Consider the following 23,233-nt stretch of genomic DNA (forward strand, 5'->3'; position numbering starts at 1 on the left):
TACAAAGAAAGAGCTTCAAAAGATATCCTCAGTTTGTGTTAAATGGCTTTATTGTCATACCTGTGTGTGTATATGTGTGTGTGTGGGAGTGGGCCGCTGTTTAATGTCTAAAGCAGACTTGCCTTTACATCACGCTCCAGGCAAAACGGTGAACATTGATTCGATAGCATCATCCTCCAGAGTGTTTGGGGTCATGACCTCCCTTCAGCCGCTAAACCACCATTGATTGTGTGTGTGTGTGCGTGCGCGCGTGCGTGCTGGGTACTTTTTTTGGTCTAGGAATTTGTTTGCCCTTTAGTCTTAATTTTAAATCAATCATTTTGGGTTCAGTTCACTCGTTGGCAGAGGCACGAGGGTTCTCAAACAAGGGCCTAAATCAAGTAAAGGTTTTTTTTAACAGGAGTCATTTTTCTACTTTGACAGTAAGGGATAACTTTAATACCTAAATGTATTTTTTGGGGGGCTGGAATCTGCAATCACATCAATTTACTTTTATTTATCTTGATGATTGAGGTACAAATTAATAAAATTATGTTTTGTTCAGCAGTTTGTTTTTGTTGGTGCCTCAAAGGGGACCTGTGTCGCTTATTTTCAGGTTCATACTTGTATTTCAGATTTCTACCTGAACATGTTTAGGCTACATGCTGTAATGTTCAAAACACACATTAAACACACATTAAACATGGCTTAATAGAGACAATTTCAAACACAAGTACACAAATCAGCTTCACTATAACTCGCAGCATTCACAGACAAACACTTGCCTTTATCTGGACACATTTTCCCCACAAATACAACATGCTAATGTTTTTAGCACAAGCCTATGGCATTTTACATTGTATAAATTAGCCTAGCGGCTAGCAGACTTTCCTTCTACTCATATGAAGCCAGGGACAACAGCAACATTTAACAAAGGAAACATTACCAAATTCGACTCCATGTCAACTCAGAAGGCTCACCAAGTGTCTTACCCTAAACACGAAAAAAAAATGTAACATGCTAACGTTAATAGCACAAGCCTATGGCATTTTACATTGTATGAATTAGCCTAGCCACAAGCACAGATTTCCTTTGCTCATATGAAGCCAGAATAAATCACACACAAGACTTAAAATGCTATTTTTGTGGAGGCTTTATTGTCTTGTCACATTTTTTGTTTCTTATCTGTGAAATTAAAGTAAATAAAAGCTTTGTTTCCACTGAGGGAAATGGTTTCAGCTTACAAACACAGACAGGAGGTCTGTGTCACTGCGAAGTGTTGTTACTTTTCTGGGGAGGTGCACGTCAGGGTACAGCGTCAGTTCGACACAGAAGTATAAATCCTGCATAACATGCCTTGAGCAGATAACCAGATAACTGAAATCACATTATGGCAACATCCTAATTACCAATCAACATTTAGCAAAATTATGATGCAGATTTAAACATCACTATTTAGCCATCTCAAAATCATGAGTTGCAGGATTTTTACAGGATTTTACAGGCTCTGTGACGTCATACTCTTCCTTTGCCAAGGCTGGAGATTTCACACCTTTTAATATGCTGTTTTGTTGTCATTTTTATCTTCTCAGATGATGAAGCATGCATGGGACAGCTACAGGCAGTACGGCTGGGGTCACAACGAGCTGAAGCCCCTCGCCAAGAAAGGACATTCCACAAATATCTTTGGTAAGCCAGACAAGCCCCTCTGCTGTCTGTACCCATTGGCAGTTTGCTCACATAGTTTTAAATCACACATGGATGCATGCATGAATGCACACACACTCTTTCTCTGCCTTTGCCTTTTCCCTTGTGGACAAGGTTATGTGATAATGCCTCCGGCAGGATGCAGATCACTTTGGGACGAGTGGTTGCGAACAGAAGCACAAGATCACTGAAACCACAAGCAGAGAGCACACATCTCAGAAATGCCAGATAGCAGAACATGCATTTGATGTACTGGTAATACTTCACTCGTCCTCTCCCAGTAAATGTTATAATGTTAGATTTTGCATGAGACAGTAGGAGTACAAACATTCTGTGAGTTCTCTGTTAGGCTCAAGTCATGAGGGAGATTCCTGTTTGTAGAGAGAGAAACATCGCCATTGGCAGTGATTTTTTTCCCACAGAGAGGTCAGTCTGGTGCAGCCTCTCATCATCTGTGATTTGTGTTTTGGAGGCTGTTTTTTTGGTTTCCGCCTCTGCAGCTGCACTCTATGATAGCACAGGTCATACGACTCGGACAGAGGCGGCAAGTTGTCACAGACACAAACAGTTTGCAGATAGAAGTTTTGAAAATGAGGAAATTAAATTGGAAAAATAGACTCTCAGTGTTGTGTATCTTTGTGCAGACTGATTAGACCCGGACTGGCCTCCGAACATCAGTGAGTCGAAGCATCAGTCGAGACGTAACCAAGTCACACCACATTTTGTCAGTCAACTCACTGAACTTTTGTTTAGCTGCGTCACTGTGGACAGAGCGAGGCAGGATAACAGCATGGCAGGCTTTAAACTTTGCCCTGCAAAGCTGAATAATTGGCATACTCTCGCAATTCTGATGTGGGTACAACCTTACTGTTAATGTTGGACAGTTTATATGTGGTGTTGAAAATGACACAGGCATATTTGGCGCTAAACACGAGTCTTGAGTCTAGAAAGCTCCGACTATTTAAAGGTTCCCTCTGGGGTTTTAGTCGTGCTATGAATCTGCTCTTCTACACACAGGGTTTTTCCCAAAGTATCTTTTGACGGGGCCTGGCCAAGTGTCTTTTTTGAAGGGGGCAATTTTTTTTTACGTTTGAAAAGTAGAATTTGATCAGATATGAAAATGAAATATGATGCAGTTTTGGTGTCTATTCGTGAGTGATTGAAACAAGAGGCAAAACAAAATTTTGCATTGGGCCCCCAAAAAGCTAGAAACGGCCCTGCTAGCTGGTGTGTCTACTGGTGCCTCTCAGCTGTTTCAAAGCACTGTTGCAGGAATTTTGGACACAGTCTTCTTTATGTCAGTGTCACCATGTGTCTTAGCTGGTCTGTGTATTTACGTGTAGTTGCCGTTTTGCATTTTCATGGATCATTTCTAGTATATATTAACATACTTTGTGGCTTTTCTTTGTAGTAATCTTATTTTGTGTTTTATATTGCCTGTTTTAGAGCTTTACATTTTTGTTCTGTGTTGTTTGTAACTTGTGTTGCTGCCTGTCTTGGACAGGACACTTTTCAAAAGGAGATTTTTAATCTCAAGAGTTTTTTTCTGGTTAAAAAAAGGTCGCCAGGGACAAAATGTGATGGCGAGATCTCATTGTAGCCTTATGTGCCATAGGGCTTGAAGAGGAGTAAGGAAGTGGTTAACGTTGGTAACATGAGTTGAGCTGCTGCGAAGTTTTGACTCCTCATTGTCAATGAAACAACATTGTCTCATTGTAAATGCAGATGTTTGCTGCTGACACATTAGCGTTGACCGTAACGTAACCATTTACATCAAACACTAACGCAGTGGTTCCCAACCGGTTGAGCCAGGGGGTTCAGATTTGTACTCAGTTATTAGTTCAAGGTCCACGCAGTTTAATATATTCAGCGTCATACTTGCATTTGGCCGTGCTGTCGAGCTAGTTTGCTGTCTCTGTTAAGTAGCTATCCGTTATCCCCTTAACCTACAGCAGGAAATGGCACTTCAAAATAAAAGCTCTGTGCCAGAAATTCACTGTACTTCAAAATACAGTGTGTTTTTTACAAACTTGACATGTTCTTGAGTCACTTGCGGGTCCATTCAGAATGGACAACCGCAACCCACTTTTGGACCGGGACCCACTAGTTGGCATTCTCGGAACTCATTGGCTGTATTCGGCGGAGGAGGCGAATTTCCGTTTCCGACTTCCATTTATATGTAAGTAAATATGCTGAACCATTGCGATGGATTCAGAGTTTGCAGTGACGCCAATTATGTTCCGCCTTGTTGATTCACCACACGGACCGTTCAACCTGGCAACAACTGCAGCCGGCTCAAACGCGATTGGTCAATATCACGAAAACAATAAACTACAAACAGCCTACAACTGAAAACCAGGGCTCTTCGGCTCTTCTTCCAGAGGCAAGATCTCCGGGGTTTGCCTACAGACTCTACATTCACTGAATGTAGAGTCTGTATATAGAGACTAACTAGTTGGGAACCACTGCTCTAACGTTACGTTGATGTAACGCTATGTGTGTGTTTGCCCAGGCACTCGCGTAGGCCGTTCATTGTAATGCTAGCAGGGTTTTTTCTTTACTATCTAGGCTACTGTAGTTCAAAAAACATATTAAGAATACATTTTAAAAACATTTCCCGATGCTTGTATCAGCCGGACCGCCTAGCTTCAAAATGCACTGGTGAAAAACATGGCCCACAAGGACATGCATATGTATGTGAGGCAATACAAAGCCCTACATTTTGGCGCCTTTCCAGTGATCATCAGGTGGCAGTAACGTGGCAAGATATGCAGCAGTGTGCCAGCAATGGCAGGGAGAAAGAAGATTGCTTTGTTTACAAGAAAACTGAAAAGGTGCCTCCCAATGTCTCCCCTTAACCAGCACTGGTAAGATGCATGTTGGCGTTAGTGGATCCCTCTGCCACACACATTTGTTGTGCCAGTGTTGACATGACCAACACTCCTGAAAAGCAGCACTTTATATTTTCCTCAGTTTTCACACTTTTCACTTCACCTTGGCCCACTCTGCTACTACACCTCTTTTCTCTTGTCAGGTGGTAGCATGTCTTCTTCTGTGGTCTTGTAGCTGTCACGGTGGATAAAGACGGTGTAAAAATATCCAGAGATCTAGAGCCCACAGTCGCAGCTTTATAAAGATAATATTAATAAACACATTTCATGGTGAGCAATAGCTGGATAAAACAGCTGGTATCATTTGCCTTACTGTGCATTCTCCCCCTTCTCATGATTGAGAGATTTATTTCAGCCTCTGAATTGAATGATTATATGAACATATACATATCAATAGATGTGTTGCTTATTGAACATTCATATTCTAAATAATCGGTGCTGATACAGATGTCCAAAATCCTACACTAGTCCTTGCTTAGTGTGAATTTATGCATGTGAAGATGTCGCTTTATGCTTGTTTATCTGAGTGTTTCAGTTGCCAGTTTGATTTGTGTGTTTTCCTGGGTGTCTGAGTGTGTTTGTGCCTCAGGATCCTGGATGCGTGTATGTGTGTGTTTGGTGTGAGGATGCATGCTTATGAGGCTTTTGTGTCAAATTGGGATGTTTCGTCTGGCAAATTGGCCGGAGGCACCTGTGTTATTTTATGAGCTGCTGCTAAATGGTAGATAGATGCTGTTTGTGTGTTGTGTGTGTGGAGTTCTTGAGTGTCTGACTGTTCATCTGCAGCTTGTCTTTGTCTTTGTGTGTGTGTGTGTGTGTGTGTGTGTGTGTGTGTGTGTGTGTGTGTTTTTTCTCCTGCCTCTTTGTGATGGTTGAGTCTGGGTATCTGCTGGTTATTAGTCACAGCGTGGCTAGCAAAACACAAACAAGATATGAGGCGAAGAATCAAGCCTCGCGCTCTTCACCAAACACACTTCCATTATTGATGAGGCATATCCTGTCCTCCTACAAAACTTGGCTATATTGATTGTGTGTGTGTGTGTGTGTGTGTGTATGTGTGTGTGTGTGTGTGTGTGAGAGAGAGAGAGCGAGAGAGAGAGAGGAGAAAGCAATATATTGGAGATGCAGCACACTCTTGTTGCTTTGTTGCTGTAACTATTAGGAGCATTGACAGCTTGCACCAAAGGGACACACACATGCTTAAAGGCTGAGTGATTGGATGAAAACAGGGCCTGCTGATCGAGTGCGAATTGTGGATTTAAATCACTTTGATGTTTTGTCATTTAAAGTGAACCCTTGTGCAATACACTTTGATGGCAAAGCCAATCCGAGACAATTACACCCATTATAACTACAGCTCTGACCTCGGGGACTGGAGCGAAATGTGGAAAGATTTCCTTTTGTTGGTACAGTATTGTCCCGCGTCAAGCTACAATTGACCAGTCTTCCTGCCTGACACGAGCGCTGCATATACACAGCAGTTGGCGTACAATTTGCCTCCATTAAACATGCCTTCCACACGGTTGTTAACACAAAGGGCAAAGCTGTGTGCGCTCGCTCCACGCCTCACGGCTCAGCCTTAATCTGTCCAAAGAAGAAGAAGAGCAGAGGCCAGAATGGTAACACGAGGACTGGGGATCTCATTGTGGCACCAGGCTCAGATAACCTTGAGTTCACTGCCTGGCCTCTGTTTTGTCCTTTTTTCCCCCTCCTTCTTCTTCTGTGGAGAATGAGCAGAGCTGATTTTGAGTACAGATACAAACACGGTCTTTGTCTTGGGGGTAAGCGGTTCAAGCCAGGATAACACATGGCCTTGTAAAGGAAATGCAGTTCAAGCTGGGTTAAGAAAAGCATGGTTCAAGCAGTGTCAGACGCAGCAAGCTTCCTTAAACTCACACTCACTCACAAAAACACACACACACACACCCTGAGATGGAGTTGATGGCAAAGAAATGGATGATGTTTTCAGGACAGGAAGGAAGGAAGAAGATGTCAGTACATAAAGCCAAAAATAGTTCTTGGATATTGTTCTCTATCCGCACTGTCAGTTTTAGAATAACGACCAAAATACATGGCCACGGATACAACGCAACCATAGACTAAATGAAATCATCATGCAGCTATAATGTCACCCATTTGTTTGTGGATCCTGTTTTGAAGCCTCTAGTTTGGCATTTTGACCATCACCATCTTTGATTTGTGCAACCAGAAGTGACCATTTTTGGACCAAAGGGTGGAGATAACCCTTTAACACGATAATGCTAGCTGCTAGCTTGGTTACCATGGTGAATTTACAGGTGTGGTTAATTGTGGTAATACAAATGCTAATTTTCGCTGGTGAAAAACAGGCTTAAAACCGTTAAAACAAAATGCACTTACTGGAGAAACTGAACATCTGCCTCCATAGAGGGTCTTTTAGTACAACCAAACGCTGAGCAAGACTTTTTTAGACAATCAAAACATTACAATTAACACTGATGAACTAAAAACACACTTAAATTGCGACAGCTATGGCTTCGCCTATACTCCGTTAATCTGGGGATATGACATGGTTATGTTACCTTAACTGCATTGTGGCTGTGGTAGCAACTTAACAACAGACGGTAAGAAACTTGTCACTTAAAGCAGCCACACTCTTAATTACGCATAACTTTAAGCGTTAACAATACTTAAACTAGTGAGTAATATAAAAATTCACCCCCATAGTTGTCATAAATGGGAACATTAGCTATAGAGACCAAAATTTTTTTGCACCAGGCAGTAAACATGTTTATTTCTGCTGTAAAGTTGGCCATTGTAATTTGGGTTCTATGGCAATTGACTCTCTCTTGGAGCCAGCCTCAAGTGGCCATTAGAGGAACTGCAGTTTCTGGCACTTGTTCTTCAATTTTCAGCTCCAGAGGTTGCTGCTTGAATGCAACAAGTTTACTGCAGCAGAGCGCTTCCCTTATAGTCAACTGAAGTTGCCACACTGACCACAAAAGCCACTCTTCTCCATTTTAACACAGCTAGTCGGTTTTTTTTTTGGTCTTTTTTCAACGAATGCCATCCAACAGAAAAACTACATAGAAATGTGTAAAAATATGAGTGCAGTTTGTTTAAAGAATTATTTAAATGAATGCCTGATTGTACCAGAAGCAACACGATGCAGCAGAGCAACCTTGTCAGTGTTTTTACATTTCACATTAAAATGAATCATTAAATTGATCAATTAAATCAATACATCCTGTTGTTGAAACAATCCAATTAATTAAATTAACACTAATTATATAGCCTGCACTTTTAAACCCTGCACAAACAACTGCATTATCACTTGACTGAACTCAATACGCACACAGTAAAGCTGCAACCACAGGCTACAAAGACGGAGTCTGTGTAGCAGGTTAAAAAACTCTGCTCCACTGACAATAATCTGAACCTTGAACCCTCCACAACAGAAGCGATCGCCAACCAATTGCCGAGTAATACAATACAGAATAAGAGCATGGAGTTTTCTGTGGTGTTCCTCAAGGTCTTGGTGCCTTATGTGTTATTTTTGGAGGGGGTTTTGACCTTTTTTTGATTCTCAAGTGGTAAAAAAAAAAAAAAAAAAAAGCTTGAATTTTGCGCCAAATTTGTGGAAGAAATGTTAACATCCTCCAAATTGCTGCAACAACTTATGAGACATGATGAGCATGGGAATGGCCATCATATACTTCTATTATAATGACCTAAGCCCCTTTATACTCTAAACTTTAAAAGTTTTAATAGGCGTCAAACCAAAACACAATGTTTATCACAGATATAAGAGGAGAAACACTTGATAGCAGTGCTGAGCTGCACCTCAAATTAATGAACTAACCACCAACTCATTCTGCCAGTTGCTCAACTTCTTTTTGTGTCTTGTGGCTTTGATCATATTAACTCTGTCCTCAGTGGTTACCCTGTTCTGTCAGATGATGGACAGCTCTATTCATCTCTCTGTCTGTCCAAACACACAGAGACGGTAATAATACTCACCGGTAATTGTATGAGGGACATCAGCGGCCATTGATTCAGCCTGAAAGCATTTGACCTTTTATTGAGGCAGTGGGTCAGTCAAAGCAAAAGGCCAGCCTTCACGGACAGCTGAAGTGGCCTTGTTTATTGTAGATGGACGGCACAGGCTCTGATCTTTAAACACACTCCTCAGTGTTTGCTGGAAAATGCTCCCAGGGGACGCAGGTCACTTTACATTGATCAGGACTTCAGTGTGAGTGTAAGTCCACACCGCTGTCTCTTTGCTCACAAACCCGAGGTTCCTCACATTTTCAGAGTTGCAGTAGTTCAGGTGAGATGAAAGAAAGCATGAATCAACTTTGTATGGCGGGACGGATGTGATCCTGGGTATAAGCTGAGGTAGGATGAGACATGCCTCCCCGTTCATAAGCCTCAAAAAAATGACTTCATTAACTTTGAATTAAATTATTAAATTATATCAATTTCAATAATCGATGAACCATGGGAGTGATTTATAGATCAAAAACATTTGCTGGTTCTGGCTTTTCAAATGTGAAGTTTTTCTGCTTTTCTGTGTTTTATATCAGTGTTGAATCCATTGATCTAACTAAATGATTCATTGATTAAAGGGATACTTTGCTGATTTTCATACTGATCGGTGTCAATGCAGTGTAGGGAGTTTGTGTGTTATTGCTCACATCATGGGCGGGGACACTGTAAATCAAAGAAATAACCGTAAGCAACCGTACACAGAACTGTGCCTCAACATCACAACCTTTTACACCAAAGTTGTGAAAACAGAATAGTTTTAACCCTGATAACGTTCTGCCGTTACTAATATTAGTGACTGGATGTAATTTCCTTTGTATGAACACAAAAACTGCAAGGAGAGGAAGAGAAAGTGAGAGATGTGATGAATTTAACGCAGTTTAAAAAAAAGGCAGCGTAGTGACGATTCAGACATTTCTTACACCAGACGTAGGTAATGTGGACCTGTCCATATGCATTCAGCCCACCCTGACCTGCTCATATGAGCCAGCGGTCGCTCTGTTTGTCACTGAGTAGAGAATCACTGTAAAATCTGATAATTTGATGCTAAAAAATTCAAGAAAACCAATTGCCGTAGTGGGCCGGGTTCAGTCACACCCTGCGTGTCATCCCCAGTCTCTCAAGGCTTTCCTGTCACTCTTTGCTTTTCTGTACAATAAAGGCAAAAAGCCATTGAAATAACCATTAAAAGTAGTAAAGTAATGGTGAATCTATGGGGAGGTCATTGCAAGTAAACTGTCAAACCACAGTGTGATGTTGCTTTTTCACCATCGTAAAACAAAAAAAAAGACACTATCACAGCCTTACATCTAGTTTCTACATACGTGTGTGTATAGAGACGAGGCAACTGGAAGTCGATTCATTCCTTTGGGACTCTCCGTGATATCCGACTTGCCTGCAAAACTTCTCCCTCTGTAATATTTGGGTCAAGAATTTGCCACAAGTATATTAAGTAAATTGAACTTTTGCGGTGGATTTCGGAGAGACAGTATGACAGTGTGCTAGCTTAGCTAATAGGCTGCTAACTGGCTAACAGGCTATTTCCTTTAATGCAGTTGCCTGTTGATTGCCAACTGAGTTTGTCTGATTAAAAACGACTTGTTTATATAGTTTTAACACATTGTGAATGTGAGTAATGCTATTCTGTTCAGATATGGTTGTACATTATATACAGTCGGATTGTCATTATGACTCGTTCAGCCTTTCACACGTCTTTCTAATGAAACATTTAACAAAAAAATTCCACTGGCAAAATTAGCCTCTCCCCCACGGCTACAGGTATTTTCTATCAGGTTTCCATCCATTTGTAAAGAAATGCACTTCCTTACGTTGGACACTAGAGCATTATCTCTATATTTACAGATCTACGGACGTCAGTCACATATGTAAGTGGATACGTGGCGTTATTTGTAGGGATGTCCCGATCCAGCTTTTTCACTTCGATCCGATACCGATACTACAGCCTTGAGTTTTGGCCGATACCGATCCGATCCAAGCACGTATTATACATATTCACTTATTTTGTTGTCAGTCATGTTAGAAAAGGTTTGATCAAGCAAAGAGCAACTACTTAATCAGGTTAGTTAGAATGATCCACAACAGTTGGTATGAGAAACTGACCTGTTTATTGTGAACAGGGTTAAATAAACAAACTTTAAACTTGAACATTAACATTAAATAAAAAATATAGCTGGTTTACTTTGGCTGTTTTGGCCCCTTAATAAATAGAAAATGAATCAACACAAGAAATCTTTAAAATGTCTAACAATGAAATTAAAATAGCAGCAAGACTCCACACAAGTGTGCTTTGCCCCCTAATAAATAAAAAAAAGATTAATACCACAAGACATTGTTGGCATTTAACAAACAATGCAGCCTTTCCTTTTCATTTATTTTAGTTGTGTTTATGTAGTCCATCCATGGCTCCAATTTCACTAATTGTGCCCAAAACAGTGCCATCAGTGCTCTTTACTTAAACAGTAAGAGTGTAAACCAAATAACAATATCACTCTCAAAAAAACAGAGCAGAAAACAAATAGTCAGTTAACTAAATTGACCGATACTCTTCCTACCCTTCCCTCTGTGTATCTGCCGTCTGCATGCTGGCCTGGTGGATTGACAATAAGAGCTGGAGCGGATCACTGGAATGGACTGCTTGAATTGTGGAGCGCTGGGCTGGCCGGAAAACCTGGCACAGGCTCCATGAAAACTGGATCGGAGTTCATGGATGGGCATTTTTCCATGCAGTCCGATCCGATGCTGATGCCGATGCCCGTTTTTTGCTAATATCAGCAGCCGATACCGATCCGAATATCAGATCGGGACATCCCTAGTTATTTGCAGCCCTAAATGTACCAAACTTAATAAACAAACTATCATTTAAACATCAGGAGACAGAGAGAGAAGCTTTTTCAGAGGAAGTGAAACCAGTGTTTTGTCTGATTATTATTCAGAGGTAGGAGGATGACTTGAGGTTCTGCCTAAGAGATATTTTTCAGCCAACAATAGAGGATCAGAGGTGTTGTCAGTTTCAGAGTTGCTTCTCCCTATAGATTTCATTTGTGGCTCTCAGTGACCTTATTGGAGTTACTTTAGTGGATTTAATCTTGTCTGCACAAGAGGGACTGCACTGGTGAGTCTGAGTCCTGCCCTGCTCACTCGACCTACTGACTGTTGCTGCTTTATTGGTTTCCCCTGAAAGCTTGCCGTCTGATGATTTTAATCTAAACTTGCAAGTGGAGAATCTCTCACTTCACAGCCACATGGCCTCCTCCCACAGGCAGTTCGACATGCTCACAGTGAATGATATCACAGACTGCCTCAGGCGTGCAGTTGCTACAAGCCTGTTAGGTAGGAGGCAATGGAGATGATGCAAAACTGGGCGCAGGTTTGGACACCTGGCTCAGTGCTGGAGCACTGGCACCTGCTTTGTCCATTATAAGATTACTTTGGTTGTTTGTGCATCATGTTGCCCATAGAGACGATCTGTCAGCTCATACTCAGTTTAAAGTAACCTCACATGCTTTCATGAGGTGAAAACCTGGTGTCACTGCTTTGTTAACTTTTTAGAAATGCTGTTGTGCGGTTTAATTGTCCTCCCTGTTTTCTCTTTGAATGATTTTTGCTTTTGTGTGTTTTGTTTGTTCTTTTCTTATTGGTGTGTAGGATGCAGTGGCATCTCGCAGTAAGGCTGCAGAACTGAAACCTCTCCTGTGTGCCAAGCATGTCGGAGAACTACGGTGGCCGACGCGAAAACATGAATTACTCTATCGTAATACAAAATGGCAGACTATGTGTGAGGTGGTCAGCTCCATATGTTGATATTAACGGCTCATTCTGAGGTAACAAAACCAAATTATTCTTATTTTCAGATAATTATAAACAAATGAATAAGTAGTTATGAATATTACGTACCGTTTCATCCAGTAGGCGCCCCTAAATCCGACAAACGGAGAGTAGAAATACTGTCACTATTTTTGGGGGCAAGAATTTATGTCAGTGTAATCACCTGTTGCTGTGGTGATGAAGGGAGGCAGCTCGATATAGATTCTGTTTGCTATAATGCCTCATCCAGAATCCCATAAAACCACAATACCAGATCAAATACCGCTTTGATTTTCCAGCTTTTCTAATCAATAGACACTGAGGAGTGTAATCTTCTGTAGAGCTATTGGATATTCGCTCCTTCTTGCAATATCTCTGCAGGGTACATGTGGATACCGTGATAACCATTAAGTCAGAAGTCTGCTCTCGCTCACAGCCATGGAGCTTTTTTTCCTCCCCAGCATCTAGGTCATGTCTTCACATGAATGGCTCCCAGGGCGAAACAGTGCATTGCATCCTGGAAAAGGGTTGTGTAGCGGCACCATGGCAATGCACCCATGGGTGTGAAGAGCAGTGAAACAGAAATAACATATGTATGTGTAGCTGCAGAGAGAGGCAGTCCACAGTCGTCAGGGTCCAAATGGTCTTGCACCACCATGTGTTTACCACGTGAATAGTGGAATAGACTGGGACACCGAATGCATGATGAGTTGGAGTAAAAGAATCAATACAATTTCAATACTTAATGCTCGACCAAATCAGCTCTTCTCTTACTGCGAAGGCTCACTGATATTGTATCTTCTGTCCACTGGATTGTGGCCAGATTTTGGTTCATTAAGCACAGGATGAGTATTGTGAGCATTTTCTCTGTTGCTCAGCTGGACAACATCCAATGTACAGAACATGAAATCCCCTGACTGCCCTGCTGTCCAGTTATGTCTCTGTGATTTCTGTGGCTTCACCCGGGTCGTGGCATTGTTCTTGGTGTGCATGGCAGGGTTGGGCTGGTGTAAACTTTTTGAACCTGTTTGATATTAAGCCAAACACTGGAGCGGACCAGTATACTGCATTTTACCACTAGGTGTTGCACTTGACTCAGTAGCTGCTCCTGACTGAAACATGACGACATCGTGTCCCAATAGCGAGCAAGCGTCCAACTGTGGCATGAACATCAGAGCTCTCTGTCCACCTGAATCCATAAATATGCCTTCCGTTGATTTGTGGACCCAAACCAGATACCTTTCAGCTGTGGGCATAAGATCAGACTTGAGATAGAAAGGGATGGATGTCATTAGGATTTTATCGATACTCCTTATCGACTGGGTACGTTGTCAGTACTCTTAGCGGTTCTTTTTCATTTCTAAATAATAGATTTTTAGAAAATATATTGATTTAAAAAAGAATAAATTCAGAACAGGATTATTGAATATTTTAAATACAACTAAATTTGTTTCTAGAGCAGCAACAGTAATTTGTACAACCCTTGATAAAGTATTGGCTTCTTACCCGCTAAGGTTTAATGTCACTTACAGTTACGCATATAGTTGCCGTCAACTCGAGTAATTTTTGAGTTACCTTCACTTTGTTTCCACTGCGGCTGCTCGGCTGTTCACCAACAACTCCGTGTCAAGTGTGTATGTGGAGGCGTTCGTTCCCGGCACGAAGCGCAGATGAGAGGCTGCAAGGTGATAAGGAATTAAACCAAAATGTGTAAAAGTACAAATAAAGAAGCGATAATGTTAGAGCTTATCAAAACTATGGTCGTTGATAATGGGTTTCGGTACCCAGCTCAAGACATAACCACTTAAAAGATGGGTGAGTAGGCTACTACATTTGTACTTTTTAAACAGAAAACACATTTTATATTGTGATGTTACCAGAAACTTTCAGCTCCTTGGTGATCTCCCGCCATCCAGCTCTCACCTTATTTTGGTTTTTGCAGTCAGATAAGGAGGTATCGTATAGATCAGTGGTTCCCAACTGGTCCAGATTTCTCCGTAGTCATTACATAAAGGTCCACACAGTTTAATATGTTCAGTGTTATACTTGTGTTTGGCCATTTTGTCGAGGTAGTTTGCTGTCTCTGTCAATTGCCTGTTCATCAGTCAAGTCACTCTACAGCAGGAAATGACACTTCAACATAAAAGCTCTGTGCTTAAAATTCACCGTACTTCAAAATAAAGTGTGTTTTTTACAAAGCTGATACGTTCGTAAGTCACCTGTGGTCCACTGGACTTGTGACCTACTTTTGGACCACGACCCACCAGCTGGAAACCACTGCTATAGAGAACCTGTTAGCGCCCAAAAAGACAATTAAGCAGGTGGTTTCACAGCCAATTCAGTGCTTGCTTAACAGTTTCCAAAAAGCATCGATGTCATTGACATCCTCCTTCGAATTTACTCAACATGAACATCAGGAACAAACTTGATACGTTCACGAGACGCTTGTGGTCCATTCAGAATGGATGTGCGACCCACTTTTGGACCACGACCCACCAGTTGGGAAGCACTGGTATAGCTCATTTCTCATTGCAGCTTCATGAATCAGCCAGTCCTCTTTCATTGTGTCACTTTCAAAGCAAGCAACAGGAATATATATGAACAGAGCTTCTCACCAAAGATCTGCTCTAAATGGCGCACCGTGTCACTTGCGGCTGGTTACGACACCTGTCTCGACAGCTTTAAACCAAAATGTTGCCATATTGGTGCAGTTTTAGTTTCTTTGAGAGACTAATTCACCCGTGTCTTGTCTCTTCACCCCAAAAAACACATGGACTGTTCAGTAAACAAACACGACATGTGCCGCTCTTCCCCTCCTACTTATACTGAAATTTGATCTCCTTCATGTTGCTAGTGCTCAGCTTGGCAGTAAATTTTGCACGGCCTGTCAGAGACCAGTTGCTCCTTTAGTCTGTTTATAAACACACACAAAATATTATGTTAATCATGTTGTCATGTTGTTTATTACTTATGCATACAGGTTGGATTTAGCGCTGTGACACCGTCAGCACAGGTTGCTGATGTCGGCTACTTTTAAATTTTCCAGAACGTGTCATAATGACAAATGCTGCCTCAGCTGGTTTGCGGTTTAAGTTTCTACACCAGACCGGCAAAACCAGACCCAGCTCTAGTGTATGGTCTGTTTGTGATCCCCTCTCTAAAGCTCTGCACAGTGACTGTTAAAGTGTTAATCAGGCCTCAGCATTCAGACACTCTCCCGTGAGGGAAAGTGAATAAACATGACGTGAAGGGCTGAATGAGTCAGATGTGAAGAGTCAATTTCTCTCACTTAATGTGGTTATTACGTTGGAGAAAAGGAGGAAACATAAAAATATGGAGCCTGCAGAGACGCTCAAGTGTTGATCTGCCTATTTGCAAATCAGCAGTGCGGTAAAAGTCTTAAAAGCTAAGATGTGCCAATTGTCTCAAGCTCGAGTGTATTAGTCTCTGTTGAAATTAAGTGCTCACTGTGTGCACTGCCAGGATAGATTGATTACAAGGCAAGATATTAAATAACCTGCAGACAGGAATCCTAGAGTACTTCTTCTGTGATTATCTAAACTTTATGAATACAGCATGCTGTCAGCTGGATGCTTTTATCCAAAGCAATTTATAGTTCCATTAATGCATACATTTTTCATCACGGTTGATTCCGGTAAGGACAAAAGCTTTTTTTTATTACACAAATGGGTGTTGAGAGAAATAGGTTATAGGCCCTTTATACACTTGGTATTAACATGTATCCCATGTTACTGGGTCACAAGTAGACAGCTTTGATTACAGGTGTGAATGCACACAGAGCGTCCACACTGCGCCTTGAGATACAGTTGCTCAGATTCAGAGGTGGTCTGAGCTGCATATTGCTGCATTCTTTCAGCAGTGAATGTGTCCTGGGCCATGTTAAAGGACCACCTACTCAGCTGATGACTAAGCTAGAGCTTCCCTCTAATACTCGACCAAATCTTAGTCGATTAGAAAGGTTATTAGCCGGCAAGATTTCATTGATGAGTGTCAAACTATCAGGAGCTGCACCTTGTCAAAATAAATCCAAACCTTTATGACTGGACCATGTGTGAATTTAATTTGAAAGGACAGACACAGGAAGTGTCCACGCTCAGCAGTCAGACAGGAGTCAGGTTCATTTCCAGGGCTGGTAGCTGCGGTTATTCCACAGGCTAGTTAATAACATGTCGGGCAGGAAATCCAAAGTGTGCGATCATTTTGAGAAGGTGAAGGACGAACTCAAGGTGATATGTAAACTCATCTTCATTGGTCGACTACAAACATGACGTATCATCTGAAACATGGAAGTAGCTACATGCCCATTAGCCCACAGCGTCATTAACAGGTGGCTCGCTCAGTGTGTGACGTGCACTTGTAGATAAAATATAGGCCTATATTAATGAAGGTTCATTAGTACGGTTTTGTATTTCTCTGTAATGTAGCACAGTGTTAACAATGTTACTGATACTATTCTTTCTCACACCTTCAACTCAAACCACCAAAATATATCCTTTAATATTTAAATTAATATCATAAATATGCAGGCGACTAGTCGACTAATGGACCTGAATGACTACCACTGGGCGACTAGGAAAATTTTTAGTTTGAGGGGCAGCCCTGCTCTAAGGTTATCCAAGTCTTTTTGTTGCTGCCGTTACGTGCAGCACTGAAGGACCGTCCCCAGTGCCGCTTTCCTTCCAGGCCAGTGAACGGTATGTGAGGTACATCATTTCTGTTTGATAACACATGAAGTAATTTTTTTTTGCATATAGAGCTTGGAAGTGAGTTTCAATCACAAGATTACTTGAGACACATTATAATGCCAGGTGTGATCGGACAGACTTTGGATCACCAAAGACACATGTTAATGTCATGTCTAAACATGACATTAACATGAAGCATGATGTGCGCTACACATAATACATCCTCAATACAGCCTGTCCATAGGAATATACCAGAAAGATGAGCGTCAGGTTTTTTTTAATGGTAGTGAAAATCATACCTTTTGGATTTCAGGGTTACGCTGGTGTATTTGGAGTTGACGGCTTGTACTTTATTCAGCTATGAGAGGCTTTGGTAGTTTGGTATACTTCTAGTTAATTTATTTTCTTTGATGTTCTGTAGGTTGTACCGAAATCTACCATCTTACCTACGTAGGCTTTTCCAACAACGTTCAGCGATATGAAGCTTAACTCCACCAAGGAGAATTTCTTGATCTCTTTCATATTCATAAGCTCGTAGCCAAAGCTCATTCGTCAACCTGTGATTTAAATCTGCCATTATACAAATGTAGATTTTCACAACTATTGGCAAAATTTAGTTTTACTGGTTAATATCTCCACAAAGAATACCTTGATTCTTCTGTCGAGACACAAAGCCACATGCTGCCAAAGTGAAAACAATGACATGCTTGATAGGACCACACATTGAGCGTTCTGCCCTTTTTTTCCTTCTCAGCCTGAGGTGTAGAAAAAAATGTCTAAATGACTTTGACATTTTAGTGAGGTTGCAGTGGGGTGAGAGGTTTCACTGATGATCACTGCAAAATGACTGCCTGAGGGTCCAAAGCTGCTTTCTATATGAGAGGAATTAAATTGACCCGTAGTGACTGTTGCTATGTTCACCAGGCTTTCCAATCTAGCACTGCACGTGTGGCGTTTACAGCTATAATGGCAGCAGTTTTGCCAGCTGAAATTTGTGGTGATTTCTGCAATAATGGGTCTTTGATTTCAGGCTGAAGTAGACAAAAGCAGCCAGCTCATCAATTTACATACACAACATTAATTGTACATCTGTTTGCGCTTCCATCAGGATCCATTCACTGTTGGTACAGTTTCTACTTTTTTTCCTGTGAAAGTGTTTTTGTTTTTTCCTCATATAGTACAGGTTGTGTAGCTCTTGGTGGCATTTGGCGTAAGTGACTGAGCAGATTTAAAAAGCTGTACCTGGCTAGCTAATGAACGTGAACTCTCAGAGTTGGGTGGAAACTGTAATCTGTAGTTGACTTTTTAATAAATAAAAAATAGCCCCACCTATTGAAAAAGTCACACTACAGCACGTGTCAATGATTTCAACACAGAGTTGCTGTTCACAATGTGGCATTATTGGAGAAAAATAGTAGGGTTTGTTATCTGGATGTGTCAGTAGCAGACGTTGTGCTAGACTTTTTTGTCGCCGGGCATTTTGACCGACAGGGTCATAAAAATCCAGTCATAATCTATTTTTACCGGTCATTTTAATTTTCGTTTTTAAATGATAATAAACATATTCAAAGACATTTAGTTTTCATTCCTTCATTTTTAATAAATCCAACAAGCAAGTTATAAAGTGTGCATTAATAAGGACATGAACGAAAAGATGAACAGACATCCACACACCCGTGCCATTAGGCTTCGCCCTGGACACACCAGGCGGCACGCATCCGGTGTGTCCAGGGTGTTATGTAATTATGCCTGTAGGCTCGGTGACACAAAATTAAAATTGTAATGAAGTGATTATGGTATTGAAAAATGTGTTCGGTTATGCACTGTTGTATTATTTTAAATTATAAACACAGTATTTTCTCCTCATGTTCCTCAGTGTGTGCTGTTATTTTATTTTGAAAATCGTCTTTTCTGTACCTGACTTCCTATTTGGTACGATCCGCTCGATCCAGCTTGACAGAAACGCTCGCGGCTCTCAGATGCCGAACTGAAGCGCTGCCTCCGCGGGTGCTCCGCTCTGCTCAGCGGCCTGTGTGGACAGTCAGATAGGTTAACATGGGCGCTGATTGAAAACTGTCTCTGCTGCTGGGCGCTGTGCCTCGGTTCTGCGTCCGGTGTGTCCAGGGCGTTATGTCAACAACGCTACATCAGAGCGACAGATGTATGACCTTTTCTCTGCAGTGTGAAAACAGCAGCCACTTAAGCCACTGACTGTGCACTCCACCGCCAAGTGGGCAGGGGTGGTAATTGCAACTGGTCAAAATGACCGACAGCCTTCAGATTTTCCGGTCATTGTTGTAAAAATACGGTCAATGACCGAGAATATCCGGTTAACGTGACCCCTGGTCAGTAGTGAGTTTACTGTGTCCTTTTGGGTTTTAGAGCATCAGAGATGCAGGATGCATACACCTAGCAACCTCATTGCCCATGTAAAAAGTCAATATCCTCACTAGTTGATGGTCCATGTAGGAGAAGCAGGATTGTTCCAGTATTGCAGGGTAGAGCTAATAACAGGTATTATGGTATGGTGGGGTAGTATAGAGCATCCAATTCATGGTAATTCATGGCAGAGTACACCCATCAGTATCCAGTACACCTCACTGATCAAAACTTGCTGGCCAGGATTCATCAGTGTTGCTCATTATAATGAAGGTTTGAACACAGAGAGAAGCTTTGCTGTTACAGACATTACATTCATATCATCTGTAGCTTACACAAATGTGTGTCATAGACAGTTATTCCCTTTTCATGGTATTCTTCATGTCATCAGAGCCCTCTGGGCCCAGCTCAGGACTGATCTGCTCCTGTTAGCAGTAATTGGTATGTCTGCAGTTTGGACGGGTTAGGCTCCTACATTATTTCTAGCTCTGTAGACTTTGGTTGGCACATTTGCAGTGCAAAAAAGAGAATAAGAAGAGAATTGAATTCTGGTCCCCCACAAGACGTCAGAATTTCCTTCAGAACTCCCTCACTCCCCTCTTTCCTTTTAGATTAAACTTTCAGCAGGGCTGCCGGTGCCAAATTGGACAGGAGGAAACAGGAGGATTTGCCTGCTGCTGAGTCCAGCAGGAATGTGCATAAGCCCTTCAGACAGAGTAAAAAAAGGAGGAAGTTTTATGAAAAACATTACCTTGTAAGTTCATACCCACAGGCTTTAGTTTCTTTATTGTTCACTATCTATGTGACCAGATGATGATAAAAGCTGCAGTCTGCAAAGTAGTGCCACTGAATAATTGCGTGAGTCAGTTTGGAACCATTACCCACAATGCAGCTCTACATAACTATGTTAGGCTCTCTATTAATATTAGTATAACTAGCCTGTTACAGGCCCAGGGGATCTGAGCTTGCTTTTGTGGCAGTGGAAAGTGGAAAGGAGTTCCCTTGGCCCTCCTCCCTAAGGCTTATTGTTTATCGTTGTTTATTGTTTATTGAGGGATTCCCTTCCCCATTACAAGCACATGAATGTGCCTTTAGTCGTCCTGGGGTTCTGTACACTGAAACACAATATAGATATAAAACAGAAGTACAGACTACTTTAGATATAAAACCTGACTGAAAGGAGTTACAAGAACACTTAGCCGATTTTCAACCAGCTTTGTATAGAAACATTGTGGGCAGTATGTGTGAATGAACTGGGGTAAACTTCCCTCTGTCTAACCAGTGCTTAGATATCCCTCCTTGCTCCCCGGTGAAACTTAATGTTGTCAGAGTTTTGCTGGCTCTTGGGCTGTTGCTCGAACTACAGGCTGGACTTCTGCATTTTCATATTGCTCGCCACCCATGCCACCACCGCGGACACAAAGCATTTAGAGGCAGATCAAGAGACAGACCCGCTGCTCTCTCTCTCTCTCTCTCTCCCTCAAACTCGAACTTAAATCCAATCAAATCAAATTTTAGTGCCGTGTTTAGCTGTAATAGCCAGAGTTTGTGAACAGGAAGTGGGTGCCATACTGTTTCCTACATAGTGAGGTCAAACAGTAAAATTATGCAGCGCTGATCAAATACAAATCAAGATTCTGTCACTGAGTCACCTATTTCTCACCTCAAACTTTTTCAGAAACATGTTTTAGCTTACTGTTGAACTGTAAGAGATTAGAATTGTTTCTTTACAGTCAGCCCCCATTGTTTCAATGGGCATGTTCGAATTACGTCACCGACCGGTGGCACTGTTCATTGGTCTGATGCGGCACAGTGTATTCTGATAGCCGTAGGTTTTCTTTGAACAGAAAATCCTGCACACTGCTCTTGCTCAGCTCACAACTTATCTGTAACACTGAAACAACGTTTCAGTCCTCCTGGTCCTTCGTCAAGAGTGTCCAACACCATTATTTCCAACATTGAGCTCAAATAGAAACTGCCCCACCCACTTCACAGGTGTGCACAGGTGTGGGGGAATTAATCAGCTGTGGGTGTGTTTCTAAAAAATTGACAACGGCCTGTGCACCATATGTCACATATCCCACAAATGATAGCACAAAGGAACCAGAAAAACATAGGAAAAGGTACCTGCATCTGAGGTAGTTGTGCGGATGTGCGAATACCTTTCTTCAAACTAGATGTAGATTTCCTACCTTAGCTTTCTCTGGTTCTGTGGCACCAATTTCAAAAGTATTTGCATCTAACTACAGCATAAACATCCTAGTTTTTTTAAAAGACCATCTCTCTCACCATAAAATACTTCTTCAATGACAGTTTTGAGTCGTGTACAGTATTGAGTTAAAGATAAAATTTGTTTTAAATATATTTGTAGCTAAAATTAAACATTTTTAAAGCATTGAGGTTCAAGATCCACTGTGATTGAATAGAATATGGAGGAGACGGTGACACAAACCAAACTGAGAGACAGTCAGGAACACCAACAATGAAAGTGGCGAAACACCAAATACCCACAAGAGATGAGAGAGAGGAAATTTGGCCCAAACACTGAAAGCCAGAACCCTGAGAGTGAGTGACTGAAAACACATCATTGTGATGAGAGAAAATGGGCGAGTTAAAGGGAGGACACGTATATAGAAAATATAACAAGAGGAAGTTATTACGAACCCTACCCTTACATTGGTAGACTACAACAGTGATTTGTTTGTTCTCAGCATTTTGATTTGTACTTGGCTCTGAGATGTAATCCCAGTTCTGAACATGCCAGTGAGAGACCTTGTGCATACACTGTTGTATTTCGAAAGATTTGCTGACCTTTCTCTGGCTAAGCTGCTGAGTGCATTAAACCTCACCTCCTCCGATCCATCCCTCACACTCTACATCTTGACCAACTTTCATTGTTTCTCCCAAATGACTTTGATCAAGTTACTCCTTTTATTAGTCTGTCGGCTACACAGACCTACTTTAACATCTTGCGCTAGATATTTTAATCTACTCGCTACAAGTGAAGGCAGCACAAATTGGACATTTCAAAGACCAGATTGAGTCACACAGTGTACAAAAGGAAACAAGGAGGCCAATTACTTCCCCAGTTACCAGCTCAAAGCCCACATATTCTCTGTCACAGTTGGCCAGATGGATAATTTAGATGACTTTTTTGGGTTTCTTTTTAACGAAGAGGTGAAGCGCATAATGAAAAATATTCTTTGTAGTCTACCTTCCCCCGTGTCCTTGTGGGAGATTGTTGCCTTGAAGCAGTACATGATTTTCAATTGATAGCAGTGCTGTTGTAGCTTGTTTGAATCTCCATATACAACAATGTTTTACACTCTGTATAATCAACCTTTGCTTTTTAGATGTTGTCAAATGGAAAAGTACCAGAGGAAAATTATAGCCAGGGTGAGAGATGTGGAATAAGATCTGCTATCATGATATATAATAAGAATTTTAAATCATCCTGTCAATAAATACTGTGATGTTAAAGGTATATGAAGTTACTTGTACTACACACAGATACAAAAAACTACAGATACAGTATTGCCTCAGTGCAGCAGTTCTACTGTTGGTTCACAACCTTCTTACTGTAGGTTTTGCTCAAAGCTCTATTCTGGGAGGGAGCAGAAAACATTTCTCCATCATTTTCCTTATGTACTTTTCTTTAACTGGTCTCCCACTAATCTGTGGTTTGCCGTCATTTTAAAGACAAAGTGAGATGAAAAATAC

At 41.4% G+C, this 23,233-nt stretch overlaps 1 protein-coding gene across 2 annotated transcripts in view; it reads left to right on the forward strand.

Annotated features, from left to right (window-relative positions):
* The window catches only part of man1a2 (mannosidase, alpha, class 1A, member 2), a 399,576-nt gene that overhangs the window by 72,542 nt on the left and 303,801 nt on the right, over window positions 1-23,233 (forward strand). For both annotated transcript variants that reach the window (XR_007450829.1, XM_049595084.1), the window contains exon 4: window positions 1,572-1,668. Coding sequence is in view for 1 of the 2 variants with exons in the window: in XM_049595084.1 (XP_049451041.1) it covers window positions 1,572-1,668 (97 nt within the window). In the remaining variant the exon portion in view is untranslated. The remainder of the gene's footprint in view (window positions 1-1,571; window positions 1,669-23,233) is intronic.

The sequence above is a fragment of the Epinephelus fuscoguttatus genome, linkage group LG13 (assembly GCF_011397635.1).
Source record: "Epinephelus fuscoguttatus linkage group LG13, E.fuscoguttatus.final_Chr_v1".
Taxonomy (NCBI): Eukaryota; Metazoa; Chordata; class Actinopteri; order Perciformes; family Serranidae; genus Epinephelus; species Epinephelus fuscoguttatus.